This window comes from Drosophila elegans, unplaced genomic scaffold (assembly GCF_018152505.1).
Source record: "Drosophila elegans isolate 14027-0461.03 unplaced genomic scaffold, ASM1815250v1 contig_149, whole genome shotgun sequence".
Lineage (NCBI taxonomy): Eukaryota > Metazoa > Arthropoda > Insecta > Diptera > Drosophilidae > Drosophila > Drosophila elegans.
Genome location: NW_024545513.1, coordinates 23,314,975 through 23,331,226, shown reverse-complemented (window position 1 = coordinate 23,331,226; position 16,252 = coordinate 23,314,975). Strand labels below are relative to the sequence as shown.

At 35.1% G+C, this 16,252-nt stretch overlaps 2 protein-coding genes across 3 annotated transcripts; one reads left to right on the top strand and one right to left on the bottom strand.

Moving 5' to 3' along the window:
• Positions 1-332: 332 nt before the first annotated feature.
• On the bottom strand, positions 333-12,734 carry LOC108134905 (rho GTPase-activating protein 26). 2 transcript variants are annotated; one of them, XM_017255414.2, is made up of 13 exons: positions 12,347-12,734; positions 8,199-8,605; positions 6,951-7,108; positions 6,634-6,807; positions 5,512-5,727; positions 5,206-5,277; positions 5,099-5,150; positions 4,437-4,750; positions 3,868-4,198; positions 3,704-3,809; positions 1,771-3,156; positions 1,609-1,688; positions 333-953 (listed from the first exon to the last, which is right to left on the bottom strand). In XM_017255414.2, exons 2-13 carry the CDS (start codon positions 8,374-8,376, stop codon positions 853-855), a joined length of 3,168 nt encoding a protein of 1,055 aa, XP_017110903.1. In that variant the 5' UTR covers positions 8,377-8,605; positions 12,347-12,734; the 3' UTR covers positions 333-852. The 2 variants fall into 2 exon arrangements, with proteins under 2 accessions (XP_017110903.1, XP_017110904.1); XM_017255415.2 differs by having other exon boundaries at positions 4,437-4,723.
• A 1,334-nt stretch (positions 12,735-14,068) lies between these two features.
• Positions 14,069-16,076, top strand: LOC108134947 (39S ribosomal protein L3, mitochondrial). The gene is made up of 4 exons (XM_017255472.1): positions 14,069-14,185; positions 14,244-14,349; positions 14,415-14,947; positions 15,580-16,076. Exons 1-4 carry the CDS (start codon positions 14,148-14,150, stop codon positions 15,998-16,000), a joined length of 1,098 nt encoding a protein of 365 aa, XP_017110961.1. The 5' UTR covers positions 14,069-14,147; the 3' UTR covers positions 16,001-16,076.
• Positions 16,077-16,252: the final 176 nt, after the last annotated feature.

Genomic DNA, 16,252 nt, shown 5'->3' with positions numbered 1-16,252 from the left:
AATTTGTTTATTTATGCACATAAACAAAGCTTTGTGCAAAGAAAACAATAGCGGTTTAGTACCATAGAATGGGGTTGATGTAGTCAAAAATTATTTACAACGCATCAAAAGATTGACGCCTCCTTACTACTCACTTTGTATCAGCCGACCTTTGTATGAATATAATTAACAATCTGGGAAAAATTTGCTAAAGCAGTTACTCCCTCCCTATAAATTTAAGATAACATATATATTTTTGATTTTCTGCACGGATTTGTTCCGCAAGGTTTCTCTGATTTTACCCAAATTTCTTGATTTATGGAGCAAACTGCTGAGAATCAAACAACTTTTTCAACATTCTACGTTTTCTTTGCCTTGCTAAGAAAATATTTATTATTCTTTTTTTTTTTTTTGTTTGATATGATATATGGCAGACTTCAGTTTAAAGTTTACATTTTAAGTGATCGAAGCACTGCTATTTATTTTTATACAATGTATATGTAGTAGATATTAGATACGATGTAATCCATTTTTGCACAAATTACGTGAATTATGTATAAATAAGCAACAAATGAAGAGCGTAACAATTAGTAAATAAATCTTTGCCGTTGCACTGAGTTTATACTCCTTATTAAATAATTAAAAATAAGTACATTTTATGGTCATGGTAATATAATGGTTAACATATTTATAAGGTAAGATTGTGGTTTCATGGGTTGGCATAAAATGAAAAACATCTCATGTAAAACCCTAAGGGTACATAATCAAAAATTAATTTTTACACAACGATTATTTTCAGATTTCCTAATTTTCATTTTAATATTATCTACCGACGAATGCAAAAAATAAGCGAGAACTCTTTAAACTCATTATCTAATGATGAGGCTTTAAATGTTCCACATAGTTCTCCGGAATGAGTCCTGTTTTACCATTTAGGGTACCTTGCAGCCAGCCAGGTTCGTGGGAGTACCGAACTAAAAGAATATAAATGAATCACATGTTAATAATCTGACATTGCATTTTTCCACTTTTACGAAACGACTTTTGAAATGACTTTGGATTATTTTTATAACAACCTTTAATATTGGATTTCGTAATCACGCTCTTCAGGTGTAAGATTATATATTTAAAAATATATGTGTAGATATACAAAATGCACCTATTCTCTTTAGATTATATTAAATATTAACTATGTTATTTCAGGTGTGGGATCATATTTTAGTTCCTAGCGCTATAAAAATATGTCCAAAATTTAGAAAAAAAAAGTAACTAGATAAAAAATAGTCTTTCATTAAGGTTTACGTTTTTTATTTGAAGTTTAAGCTAAAACCAGTTACTTAAACTCAAAAAAAAAAACAAAATGATCTAAAAGAGTTTTCAAAATTTTGAAAATGTAAAATACAAAATTGGTTTAGCCCCTACATTCCAAGAAAAATAACTTTAAAAACCTTTAAAATAAGCCTAGGTAATGGTTTATATATTTCGCAATGAAATGAATGTCTGTAAAATGTAAATATAATATTTTGTAAGCAAATGTGTATAGTTACACATTAATGACCATAAATCATTGACTCTCTTATTTATTGCTGCAAGACAGCATTTTAAGCTTCTATTGCTGATTGCACTTACCATTGGTTATTATTTGGTTAGGCTCGAATGAAAGTTCACCTTCACTTTCTCCCATGCAAGCATAAAGTGTGCGCACACGACTGCAAACGTAAAAAAAGAGAAATCAAAATAAGATTTATAAGAAAGAAGAATTAAAAGTGATTCTTTAAAATGTCGACTTACGCTGTGCCCGTTGACAAATCGCGTTTTATTTGGTTGATGTCACGATTGCGATGCATTTTACTAGGCGGATAGTCAGAGCTTTCGTTGGCGGAGCCGCCACAACTGAGACTAACTGAGGGCAACGTGGTTGCCGTGACGACTTCGTCGCAGGTGGGATTCAGAAGGGGCGACAGCGACGAGTTCTGCGACGCTATCAGTGCGTATTCATTGGAGTTGCGAGTGTTCAGGTGCTGAGTCACATTCCCACTGCTGTTGGCCACAATGGAGCTGCTGCCCAGGCCGTTGTTGGAGGAGAGTGAATCACATACGCTGTCGTTGGAGCTCGACGTCGAGGTGGGCATCAGGGGCGAATAGTGCTTTGTCTGGCCGTACGAGTGCAGTCCGCGCTGCACCGGCGGATGCTGCTGCGGCCCACTGGCTCCGCTGCCCAGAAATCTCTCCTTTCGCATCGCAGTATTTGGCGGGGAAACGTTACTTAGACTAATACGATTGCTTGAGGTAGCACCACCACCACCAGCACCACCACCAGCACCACCAACGCCAGAGGTGTTCGTGTATATGTGATTGCTGGAACCGGACTGCGATTGCGATTGCGCCACCGGAGTGGCCGTGGCGGTCATCAGGTACTCCGGATGCCGAAAATTGCTCGTACTGCTCACGGGTACGGCGTGATGCGACGTTACGCCGCCATTGTTGGCACTTATGATCCCGTAGTCGGGCGCCACATCGACATCGGTGCAGGAGCTGGGAACGTAGCGTCGGCTGCTGGCCTCGTTCTTCGATATGGTGTGTAGGTTATTGATGCTGCCAATTGTCGGCGACAGTATGCCGTTCAGCATGTGCATCGGCGGCGACAGGGATATGCAGCCAGCACCACCACCAGCACCACCACCACCAGCCGAGCCACTATTGATTACGGTCGATCCACCGCTCGTCATGCCCAGCACATAGTTGTCGCCATTGGGAATATTTTGCAGGCTGGATGACATTGTGGGCTCTGTGCAATTGGATTTGTTCACCACCCGGTAGATTTTCTGCTGCGTTAAGAACATGGGATTGCCGGCCGTATTGCTGCTACCCATGGCACCCGTGGAAGCAGCCTTTCCTATTTGAGATGCCCGTGGCATCCGAGTCGGTGGACTGCTGCGACTGGGGTACATGATACTTGGCGTTTTCGTGGCCTCCGGTGGTCCCTTCACATCGGCGCTGGGCTTGTTCTTGAATATCCTTTCGTAGTTATCAATCAGGATGTTGATGACAATGTTGTTAAACTTGATGTCCAATATGGCGGCAACTGATTCTTCGCGCGGGCGCAACAGAGTTGGTCCGAAAACCACTCCAAGATTAAATACTGACATTTTGTTCTTTTCGTACTTGCGTGAAACGCTAAAAAAAAATATTGAAACATACGTAAAAATTGTTATTTTATATAGTAAAAAATATTATTGAAAACTAAATCGTGGCAATCAGCTTTAAAGTTATATATTGTCGTTAAAAGAAATGCCATTATTCTGTTTTCATTTACACTCTCATTGTTGTAAATTCTAAAAGGTTAATAAAAAATATGAATTAATATATAATGCAATAAAAAATTTGTTCAAATAATTTATTGGAAACTAAATTATCTGACAATTAGCTTTAGCTTGTCTTTAAAATAAATGTAAATATAAATTTTGTTCTATACTCTCAATCTTGTAAATTCTAAAAGTTAAAATTTTGTATAAGAGTTGCTTTAAAAAATTGGTACATAAAAACGTCTCGCAAAATACGTAGATTTTAATTTAACAAAAAATGCTTACTGAAACACGAAACAAACAAAGAAATTAAACGCTACATAAATTATATATATACAATAGATAAACGATAGTATTGTATAAATATGTGAATCCCTTTTTCACTTCAACTAATTTATTATATCTAGATAACTACTTACTCTGTTAAATGACAAATAACCATATCTAGCATCTGGAAATTAGGCTGTGGTAATTTGTAGACCAGCTTGTGGACCTCATTCACGCGTTGATTAAGGGTTTCTTGCTCTGCGAAGGTTTATTTTAAATGATGTGGAACAATGATTGGGCAATTCGCGAGGCTTACTTGCTGCTTCAATAAAGTCACTGTGGTACTGATACGTCATTAGGGGCTCATTAAGATTCCGGAGATACATTTTGAGGGCACTCGCAATGGTGTTGCTTTCCATTAAATCGCGGTACTTGTCGTCGACAAACACATCGTCCGTTTCCTTTTGATTCAGACCCAGTGCCAACAGCTTGCTGATTTTGGTTCCAACGCCACTCTTTCGATAGATGCCTTCATCCTCCAGACCACGGATTTCCAATACCTTGATGCACTTGCGAATGAACGTGAATCCGGGTTCATCCAGATGATATGCCTCGCTGACTTTGATTTTACCGGGAGCCAAGTAAGTCTGTGTACAGAAAGATAATATAGGAATATTATATATAATGCTTAAGGTTTTGTTATATGTTTGGAAGAGATTTCGGTAGCAAGCCGCCTATTAATTTTTAATTACTTATAATGCTATATATGAAGTAATGTAACATATTTTGATGAAATCGGTATGTAATTATGCGGAAATTTAGGTTGGAGCTACTGCTGTCAAATCTTGTGTTCTCTTCCTTAATTACTTATTTTAATTAACTCACTGGCTCCGTGCCATCCATGGCACTAATCCAGTACCGGTGATCCTTTTCGCTTAAAGCTTGAAATGTGTAGACGACTCCTGGCTTTTCTTTAAACGTCAAATCGAAGCAAAAGCGCTTCTCAAACTCCGACGCCCGTCGCTGGCAGGAGAAAAGCGTTAGCTTTTCGTCATCGCGAGCCTCGGGTCTCGTGAAATTGTGGTTCATTTGATTGAACTGCAGCATGGTGAATTCCCGCTTTTGCTTCTTGAATGTGCAATAGTACTTTGTCCAAGTGGCTTTGAATGGCTCTAAAAGGGAGATTTTCAGAATGGAACCTATAAGTCGTTCGCAATAAGGAATTAGTTGATGGCAGTGAATTTCGTTAATATATTTTATTGATTACTTCTCAAATAAATCACTTTTTATTAAATTCAATGGCGTTATATTTTGTTTGTTTTTTGTAAACGAACATTATGTTTTGACTAGTGTTGGAATTATAAAAAAAATAATATTTTTTTAATTATAATAAAATATATGTGTACGAATAAATATATCTCTTTTTCGAAAATGCTCAGTTTGGCACCAAAAATAAACAACAACAAAATATGTTATATGTTATATTAAAAAATAGTCCTCAACCAGAAAACAATCATATAAATGTGAATGTAATTTAAATAACGTACTTTTTTCCATTAAAAATAGGTAACCGCGTTTTGTAAAAATTTCCTCGGGTTTCTGTTAACAATAAACGTTAGAAAATCATTTATAAACATTTCGTTTAACCACTTACTGTGCGCTTTTCCATGTACTTTGTTTTTAGTTCAGTCACTTTTTCGCGTGCTTCCTCGAAATTTTCCCGAGTCTGCAAGCAAATAGCAAAATTATCGAGAAAAGTTTTGATAGACGACTGTAAGACTTAGTCAAAATGTAGTAAGAAAGAAAGAAAGTCTATTAACTTTTGTGACTTTTTAAACAACAATTATATTTATAATGTGATTTTTTTAAGATTCATAATGTAGTTAGGCAAAATGCAATTAGTTAAAGGATAACAGGGTGCAAGAACTATAAAGTTGTGTGTATTTTGTTGACATCTTACCTTCTGCACCTTGTGCCTTAAATCCTGCAGGTAGTCGCGATGATCTTCCGCCTGTTCGTGTGCTGTGTGATAGAAGACCAACCAGCCGGAAATAAATGCAAGCAATATTTCGACAAATTCGAATTTGATTCGTTCCTGCACTTCTTGTATGCGCAAAACATAGCTAAGTGACTCTTGGATATACTCGCGTTCATGCATGCCCAAACTAGCATCAGCCTGCAAGAGAAACCAGTGCATAATATTGTTAATACTGTAACCCAATAATAAGCTATAATTGAGCGTTCTGATATGTTTGCAGCAAGCTAATTTTTACATGACAATCTTACATGCTCGAGAAAAACTGGCTTGATTCGTTTTCAGCTGCCTCCCAAAATATTACAAAAGTCCAGGGTCGAAGGACCAAAACAGAATAAGATTCGCGTGTTGAAAACAACTTACTTTGTTATATTTTACATATTGTCTATATTGCTGTCGATAACTGTCTCAATTTTTGCTAAACAGTTAGTTGTATATGTTTTTATTTTTAAAATTGGAAGAAACAACCATTGAACTTACAGGAATTTTCCACTGTAAAACACTGGTCAATATTGGCACAGGTCCACAATTTTCAACGCAACACAGAATTTTAGACTTCTACGGGCGAGTTCCTAGCACTTATTACGATAATTTATTGGGCAGACTCGTTAAAAAAATTTTGAGTAGTACAAAATGTAGCAATTAAAATTGTATATGAATCAGATTTCTTCAGCGGTTTGTATGTTTTGTTTTGTTTTTGTTTGATTTTTAGGACACTAACAGATACAATAAATTTAATGTCAAATATTTAATTTAATTTAAATTATTTGAAACGGAAACGGCAGAAAGCCTATTGATCTATATCATCATGAACGTTTCGCCCCATTTAATAGGGTATTTATACAATTTGTATTGTGTTGTTTTAAACAACATTTTTTTTTCATTTAAGCCTTATACTCGAATAATCCAAACAGCCTACCAAATGAAAATTCCACTTCAAAAATGACAGGAGAATATATTATTGATCGAAATTTTGTATCGCGGATTTTCCCTTCGTAAGTTTTTTGATTCAGGTCAGTGGAAAATGTTCAAATTTTTATGACTTACCTCCTGTATAGTATTTTCAGGCTTTTTTGTGGACATATTCAGGAAACGCTCCTGCGACTGACAAAATTTCTCCGTTTTCTTATCAAATTTCTTTTTGTTTTCTTTGACGCCACCAATTTGCTTTTTTCGAAAATCCTCCAGAGACTCAATAATATGTTTATCAGCGAGAGTAAGCTAAGTAATAGATTGTTCGGATGAAATCAAACGAGTTCGGAATATGATAACGCAGTGGCGGATCGAGTTCTATCAAATTTTTTTTGGAGATACTGCAGTTATGGAACTGCAAAGATCCGCCACTAAACAGTCAATAGACTTACCATTTTTTCACGCTCATCTTCAATGTTGCCAATAATAGCACCGAATCGTTTAAGGCTTTCACAAATGACATTTTCATCGTCAGTCTGAGCAGTGCCTATGCACTCAAAGTTAAAGTCGGTAAGTAAAATGGCCAATTGTTTCATTCTAGTGGACAGCACTGGAAAAATGTAATGACAATTTGGTAAAGAATTAAAATAAATAACAAATGATAAGGGGAGTACTCACAACAAAAATATATTAATTTATATACTTATTTAATCAGATTTTTCTCCCTAAGGAGCCTATTACTTTAATATTTATTTTAATTTAACAAAAATAATAAAACGTTTTAAATTGTAAAACCCAATTAACACCTTAATTTGCATTGCACTGTTGTTTAAGCATATTATCAGTCAATAGTAATATACAATAACTAAAACTTTAACACCGCCTCTAATTAATTTTATCACATTTGGTAAAAGCCGATTAAATTGGATTTTTATTAAATTAAATTATTTAAGAAGATTGCAATAGAAGCCCACCGGTTAGTAGATTGGTATCCACATCGTAATGTACGCCGGAAATGCCCAAATCGCATATGCGAATCATTTCAACAATTTAAAGAGTACCTGTATCAACTGCTGAACGCCGATCATTATTTTGCAGGTTTATATAGTATGCCGAAAGCATAAAAGACGGAAAAAAAGTTTCTGATTTACAGGATAAGCAAAATATTAATAAAATAATGCTTTATTCAAGGATATCAGTACTTAGTTTGTCGCATTACATACAAGATATCAAAAACAACTTGGCTAGTTCTCAAAAATTAAAAAAAAAATAAAGTTATGAAACGGTACGTAGTAAAAATGATTAAACAAATTTAAAAATGATTTGTTTTATTAAAAACAAATGGCATACTTTGTTGCAGACTGATTTGCGAATGATAATCTTTTTATTGTGAAACGAAACATTTTTAGCGGGTTAGTTTACTTAAAACCATAAACTGATTTGGTTCTATGCTACATATTCAAAACAAAAAAAAATAGGTCAATATAAAGAACATGTGTGAATGAAAAGGCTTGTTTTAAACTTAGTTTACGACTGATTATATGAGAATTGCCAAAATTGACATTATTAAATATTATTAATTGAAAAAACTGTACAAAAGATTAGAGCGGTTAGTGTCCTTAGTGACAAGGCCGAATACTTTATTTTGTCACTATTTAAAAAGCCAGTTAAATTAAATAATTCGATTTATTTTCACTTACTTTTTGCCGCACTCATAAGATCTTTGACCTCTTTGATTATTCGTTTTATTTGATGACTAGTATGATCCAGTTCCTTTTCATGTCGATTCAAATTTTCGCGAAAGTCTGGACTATCGACGATGCATTCTTCAAACTCCAGTGGCTCCAAGCCGCGGCGTATATTTTTGCCGCCGCCCATTGTGTTTGCTTTTGGCTTTAATAATATTGAAGAGTTTCAGGCCGGTTTTGTATTCACAGAGTTCGGTTCTTTCTCAATTGCCAGTATATTGTGTATATTTGTCAGGCGTTGAAACTGCAGTGTTTGCAACATTTACAGCAAGAATTACTCCTTTTAAATATTTACTTTCTAGTGTAAATACATTTTATCAGTGGTTGGACGATGCATATTGGTGTTCCTGTGGATATAACTGATGCAAAAATAATTTTAATATATTGTCACGTTACTCGTTGAACAAAAGAGTTACTTATTCTCTGTTCATACATACAAATTACATTTTGATACATATAAACAAAGGTTTGCGGTCTGAATAATAGGTTTCACAACTGAATAACGCGTAGTTACATAGAAACTAAACTAACTTGCAATTCATTCGTCAATAACAAATTGTTAAAAGTAATTATTTTAATTGGTCAACTGTTTTTTACGTCTCACAATCAATTTTTTGTAGTTACTTTTAAAAAGCCTTTAAATTAATTAAGTCTAATTGTGAATACTATTTTAGATGTAAGGAAGTAGCTAAGTTTAATACTTTTAGGGAAATCTTTTACATAAACTTATATTGAATGTATAAGTGAAATGGTATTTGTATATTTTGAGGCTGCTGCTGCATCGTTTCAACCAGTGAAACGATTTTTTGCTGCTTGAGGTTTATCATGGCTTCCACGTTGTTAAAGAACGTGTCTCAATGATCAGAGCCAATTAAAATAATAATAAGATGTGTCGGTGTTGAGATGTTTCAATGATGAGCTCTTGATTACAGTTATTAAGGCTCACATTCGACACTAAAAAGTTTCCCAGTCAACGCGTTAAGATTGATACACACAATTGAGTGACTTACACACAATTTGAGTGATTTATTTTAGTTTTATAAGGAGTAGGGAAGGAATCCTTGCTCAGAATTTCACACTAGTCGGAAATCAAACGGGGCAAAAAGTCGACGATTCGATTATGCTGATCAGATTGCTTTGGTCCTGTCCAGCTCATCCTTTTGAAACGAAGATTTTGAGCCACAAGACATATAAAGCCAGTTGTACCTCAACATGAAAGGATTTTTAAGCTGTCAGAAGTAGGTCCTTCGTAGCTCTCTGGATCGCGTCACATTAGAAGCCGATAATGTAATAAAAGAGTTTGAAGTTTCAAGCCACTGAGAAACAGCGATTGATCGGGATTGATTCGAAGGCACAGACACAGCTTCATGGCCGTTTGAAAATGAAGTTTTAGAGGAACTGTGTAATTCCGAACTTGTAGGCCCCCACATAACAAGCTCCTTGTTCTTCACAATTCTGGTCAACAGGTGGGCACCACCATCAATCAAAGAGGACTCGAAGAACTGTCGACGAAGCTGGGCGTTGCAACCAAAAAATCACAGCCATTTGTGTCTGAAATATTAAACGTTTATTAATAAATCGTTTATTTAAAAGTTATAGTTAAACAGAAACGTATACGATGAAGTGTCCTTGTCGACAACTGACAAATTCCTCCTCAATAGACCTCTAAACGCAATTGTGTCCAGTTCTTCTAGGGTGTTATAAAAGACTTAAAAACATGATTTCAACTCAATCAAGTTTTAATGCTTAGTTTGTCTTCTTTGAGAAGAGCTGTAATATCTCCTTCCCAGATCCTTAACTCACTCATCAGTTTATTCTGGAGTGTTCCTTTAGTTTGCACAAATTGTAGGATTTTTTATAGTTGTAAATTAACTATTAATACTAATATTATTGTTGTTGTATTTTTGGCCATGCAAGATGGATAGAATGGATTTTAGCTTAAGGGTGGGATCCAAAATGATATACTCCGGTGGAATTGGAAACTTTGATAACTGTGCCAAACAAAGTCACAAGCATTAAGACAAGGGATAGAACGAAAAGATCCATAGTGTTTAAAGAACGATTATACAATGAGATTAATTAGACCGATGGGCTAGATAAAAATTGGTAAGTCAGCGACTACTTTTCGATTCCTTCTCATCAGCAGTTGTTTTCGGTACACTAACACCTTCCCAGACTTCTTATCACTCGCGAATACACAAGCGTTTACCAGAGGCATGTTTAACCACACTTGCAATATATAACCCCTTAGTCAGCTCCCTATCAAAATCAAACTAGGCGTCAAGCTGATAAGTCCCTCTATTACATAAATAGAAAACTGACTTGATGAAATGAGATAATTTCCAATCAACATGCGAAACCATCTGCTTAACATGGAAAATGCTCCCAAACATAAATATCGGTTTTCTAATTTTAGTCTGGTAAGCAGCCGGTCATATTAAACAAACACAACTACCATACAATAGAGATGTACAGATCAATCCAATCCTTCCTCCCTTAGAAGATCGAAGATAATAGCAGAATCAGGTTAGAAGATCGAAGATAATGGCAGAATCAGGTTAAAAAAGACAACAACACTCCTTATTCCAAAGTTTCGATTTCAAAGGAGCAATTAAACAGCAATTCAGCAGTAAATTTAACCTATGAGAAAATTTAAACGTACATATGAGTTAAGTAAATGTAATCTGTAATTACTGTAATTAATAAATTTTATAGGTTGCCACTAAATATATAATCAATAACTAAACAAGAAAAAAAAATAGATCAGATTCATCTATGTATGCCCCAAAATGCACCCATTTTGCACAAAAATAATCTTTCCATCATAAACCGGTAGACAAGGGTGTTGCTTTTATCCGGCTCGAAGGCCCTCTAACCATCGACCACCTGTTGGAAAAGTTCACGTGAATTCCTTATCAACCTCCAAATAAAACTATTGAAAATTAACATTTATATAAAAAATTAATCTTCGCATTTTAATGCTAAATAAACTGTCAAACAAAATAATAATAAAAATAATCAAATATATAAACTCTCTGGAAAAAAGTACTAGCTTTTGGTGTCACAGAAGTTTTTTTAAGGGTGTTTGCAAATGGAATTCATGATGTCCGGAAAAACGTTATAGATAACAGTCGAATGGAATTCAGTAATTCCCAAGAATAATTTTTGTTTACTTACTCACTTGAAGGGAAATCAGTGCATAGCAAAATGTATAAAATATTTGTATCTGAACGTAGTGTAGGGATATTTGATAAAAATTGAGTTCTGTAGCTCTACTTGTTGTGTTAATTCAAAATTCAAAAATGAAACGAAAGTTGTTTGTGTATGAGAATATATGTATATACAAATGGTTATACATTATATATAGATAATGTAAATTCCAGCTGGAGACGAAGGTCACTGGATCCAGTGCTCGGAAAACATATTATTAAGTCTAACATTGATGTCTAATTAGTTAAATAAATAAATTATTATAATACTAAATTAAGCTGGGAAACATCAGCTGACGGAGCGTGATTGTGGAATGCAAAACACCCAAAAAAAAGACAGCTGTTGCTATGCATTTTCGAGTCTAGTTTTCAATTTACTTCATGGTGAAGAATTAGTTATGCTATTTTTTTAAGGCTTTAAAAACACTTAACCATTCTGCCTTTAAATTTATCTTATCGCTTTTCTTAGTTATTCCAGCCTTAAGTTGTTGATTACACGTACATATGTACGAACATGCTTGCATATGTACATACACCGCCTATATTGTGGCGATATTGTGTACATGTTTTGTTTAAAAATAACTTTTATTTGTGTTTCCCCTTAATGATAAATTGAAGTCGGTGGTAAATAACTTATTTTCACACTTTGCAACACTATTTATATGAATATGAGGCGTATCGAGAGATTTTTTTGCATAAACTTGTTAAATTTCGATGTACATATGTAAACATTCATCTAAAAACTGGTTGCGAGGCCACTAACACCATAATTCGGATTTCGGACATACCCCTTGGACGAAAATCAACTGCAACACTAAATCCTTTGTTTATATTGTATACATGTAGTTGTTTAATAAACTAAATAATATATACATATACATAGATACACACCAGCACATATATGGAATCACAAATAAATAAATCCTTAAAATTAATCGTCTATTGGATCACTTGAAACACTCTTTATGTGATTTTAGCCCATCGGAATTCACTTATACAAAAAGAAATGCTCTTAGTTACGAAAGGCAACCGTCGGTAGTTTTTCGCGTACCGCAACCGCACACACATTTGTACCGTGTTAAAATTACTCACAGAGTAAACATTAGTGTATGAGTAATTTCCCCAATAGCCAATGTTGCTCTTAAAACGTTAATTGACCGCGTCGCGAGTTTCGTATCAATGCACGGATAATATTTAACCCTAATTGCACGTATTATTTTATTGTTTTCCAGTGCAGCACATATATTACTTCGACTGTTAAATCTCCGATTAGAAAAAAAAAAATTAATGTAGGTCTGATAAAAATACACAAGTTATCCAAAAGTGCTGTTAAGTATTTTAAATGTGCTGTTAAGCGCATCTGATAGCCCATTCCCACGGCGACACATCCACTATCATCTTGTGGGATGGTCCATAAGTTTTTGGTGTGGCAAAATTTTTCATGTACTCCAATTTTAGTTGTCACGTTGCTATTCGTGTAGTTTTTTCCATGCACCAATTCATTATTCACATTTACAGCCATAATATGTAATTTAAAACAATATAAAAATTTATAAAGTGATACTTTCCGAATTAGTGTTTGTTTTTGGCGACCGATTTTACACAGAGAAGCCCCAGGACAAAAATTAAATAGCCTCTTCCCACCGAGATCCGTTAAACGTATGGTCTATAATTTGACTCAAAATTCTTCATCTTGACAATGAAAATATGAGCACTCACTATAAAATAATAAGAAACAAATTTTTGTTTTTTGAATATCCGTCGCTATAATTTGTATTATTCAGGGGCGTAGAAAGTGAGAACAGGGGTTTTGGTATTTAATTGCTTCCTCAGAAGGTGGTCAGTTGCATATAACTCATAGGAAGAGCTTTACTATATTCCTCAAGGGCTCAGATGGCTCGTGGTATCCAATAAAACGTCTTTTATTTTTAAAACTTGCTGATATATTTTACAGCATTTGTTCGTCGGCGTTTCACATTTTCACAGAACTCCAACCATTCCTCAGAAATTGAATCGTGGCATTACGAAATAAAAGATAATAGAGTAAGTAGACTGGCGCTAATAAGATCTATTAGAAGCGAGCTTTTATATTCAAGGGTTATTAAGTTCAAGTAATGTTTTGGGAAAAGTATCCCATAAAACACGCAAATATTATTTCCGGATTAAAATGTTTTTCCAAAATTGACAGAAAATTAACGCTATTAAATGATACTTTACTATTGTTTGCTACAGAATATAAGATATAAATTTCATGTAAAAAACGCAAAAAATATTAAAATATATCAAAAGCTATCTTTAGTTTGGTTATGCGCAAAATGCAATGCACGTGTGAAAGAAAGATGGAATTTTTTTTTCAAGGCAACAGGAAAAAAATAATAATTAATGAAAATGAGTATAAGAAATTAAGATAATTAAATAATAACATACCTTAGTCGGAATAATAAAGTATAAAAAAGAATCTTTTGGTGAATTTTCAATAGTTTAAAATTTGTTTTGTCCTTCTGTTTCAAAAGTCATATAATCTGCAATTTAACTATATTGGCAAGGAACACCCCATATATTTTTTAATGGTATTTCTATGGTATATTCGGTATATTATATGATTTAAGCAGTATGTTTTTATCTGCGGTCACACTGTTGGCCAGTCCTGACCGGCTCGTTTTTATGCATTGTTAAATTATATTATATAAGTATGATGCGGAGTGTTATCCATCAACTAATGGGCCTAAGGTTGGTACAACTACTATTGGTAACAGAACGAACACTTAACTTATGTTTCTTTATTCAGGCTTAGTGGTGGCTGTGGAGTTGCGGTCACGCAGGTGCGTGAAAAGGGCCATTTGAGCAGACCCCGACTGCGGAATCCTCAATGGTTTTTGCGCAAAGAAGTCACAGTATGTTGCTTGTATTAATGTTTTTGTAGTTATACAAACTATTAATTTACGTTCCAATGCGGCAGAGGTACGATGATCATCTGACAGCAGAGAACAAACAGTTTGTCAATGAATTGGGTGGTGAAAACTTCGGCGTTCCAGCAATCAAAAAAGATGTCCAGGAGAATTTGATCAAGACCAAAGAAGCAGCCGCGAATGAGGCATCTTGGAACCCGGGCCTAAGGCGGTGCGGCCTGATAGCCCGCAAAATTGGTCAATATCCCTTGTGGCTTAAAAACGGCGAAAGGATACGGACCACTCTGTTGCAGATTGCGGACAACCATGTCATTAAATACATTCCTCCGGAGGAGTATTTACCTGCGCAGCCACCCAATGTCCACAATTTAAGCAAGCGCGGTTGCATTCTCGTCGGCGCGGAGACCACAAATCCCGCTCTGTTGACCAAAGAGTACTCTGGGATTTTCCGAGACTCGGGTGTTGCGCCCAAGAAAAACCTGGCACGATTCATAGTTTCACCAGAGGCTAAAATAGTGCCCGGAACTCCCTTGAATGTAACTCACTTTGGCGTTGGTGACTTTGTCGATGTTCGCGGCAAAACGTAAGTAGTCTATACTAGTTTTAAAAAATTATTTATTTTTAAAAAACTACTTATACCATAGCTGTAATAGAAAAAATCTGTCCAAATGCTTTGATCTATTTTGATAGGGGAAGCTTTCTTTCTTGTTATCAAAAATTGTAAAATCCTTCGTTTTATCAATTTCAAACACCTCTAAAACTAAAGTCAATCCAAACATAAAACGATTATAGAACATAGAAAATGTATACCATTTTTAATAGTTCTTTATTTTTATGATAAGTACTGATGCAACTTTCTACTCATGTATAAAAGAGGTACAATTTTAAGTTATATTGAAAGGTGACTATAAGAAATCAGGCAACAGGAAATCTGAAAAATCTCTAAGTTGAAGAAAGCAAAAATTTCAAAACCGCTTTTACTCATTTAACTATATTGTTTTAAAATTTGTCAAATATTTTATTTAAATGTTTACCTTTAGAACCAAACACTTATACTCTTTAATGCCAACTAAACGAGCGAAACACTTTCCAAAAACATCGCTAAAGAAGGCTCGTAGGAGTCAGGTCATTAAGATTTGTATTAAGGTTGTTAAAAAGTTATATTTAATACATGTTTTTTTTTAATCCTTTTGCTTTAATTGTTTTCTTGTACAGAGTTGACCATGGTTTCCAAGGCGTTGTCAAGCGTCACGGCTTCAAAGGAATGCCTGCATCCCACGGTGTCACCAAGACACATCGCCGTGCCGGTAACATTGGCGGAGGAGGCGAAAAGGGCCGCGTCTGGCCCGGTACAAAGATGCCCGGACATATGGGCAATCGGTGGCGTATTATCAAGGGTCTTCGTGTGTGGCGTATTAACACAAAGTACAACGTGATGTGGGTGCAAGGCAGCTCAGTGCCCGGTCCCACCGGAGGTCTGGTGTACATATACGATACCATACTGCCACTGCGAAAGAATAAAGAAGCCCCGCCATTTCCAACGTTTTACGGGGAGCTACCGCAATCTGCCGATGATATATGGTATGAGAAGGTGCACGACTTCAAAAACGAGTCGATAACATATGAAAACGAATAACTTTAGTACTTAAGGTATTATAGAAATCTTGTCTGTTGTTTTGAAAATAAAAGAAATTTAATTTTTATATACTTAACGTCCTGGAAGTTCATTTCTAGTTCTGTTTCATTTGGGATAATGGTGCTTATCAATAAGTCAACGGATTGCTTTTTGTTGACTGTTGCAGCTGAACAAGCTGATTAAACCAAAACGGAAAACAACATTTTATCAAATACAAGACCCGAAAACCTAACAACATTAATGGTCTAATAC

Excerpts from the sequence above, each read along its gene's own strand:
- LOC108134905 (XM_017255414.2), bottom strand. The coding sequence starts at position 8,376 with ATGGGCGGCGGCAAAAATATACGCCGCGGCTTGGAGCCACTGGAGTTT. Across the intron at positions 5,728-6,633 it reads CTGAAAATACTATACAGGAG|GCTGATGCTAGTTTGGGCAT; the intron begins GTAAGTCATAAA and ends TTTCTCTTGCAG. Across the intron at positions 4,199-4,436 it reads CCATGGATGGCACGGAGCCA|ACTTACTTGGCTCCCGGTAA; the intron begins GTGAGTTAATTA and ends TTCTGTACACAG.
- LOC108134947 (XM_017255472.1), top strand. The coding sequence starts at position 14,148 with ATGATGCGGAGTGTTATCCATCAACTAATGGGCCTAAG. Across the intron at positions 14,186-14,243 it reads CATCAACTAATGGGCCTAAG|GCTTAGTGGTGGCTGTGGAG; the intron begins GTTGGTACAACT and ends TTCTTTATTCAG. Across the intron at positions 14,948-15,579 it reads GTCGATGTTCGCGGCAAAAC|AGTTGACCATGGTTTCCAAG; the intron begins GTAAGTAGTCTA and ends TTTCTTGTACAG.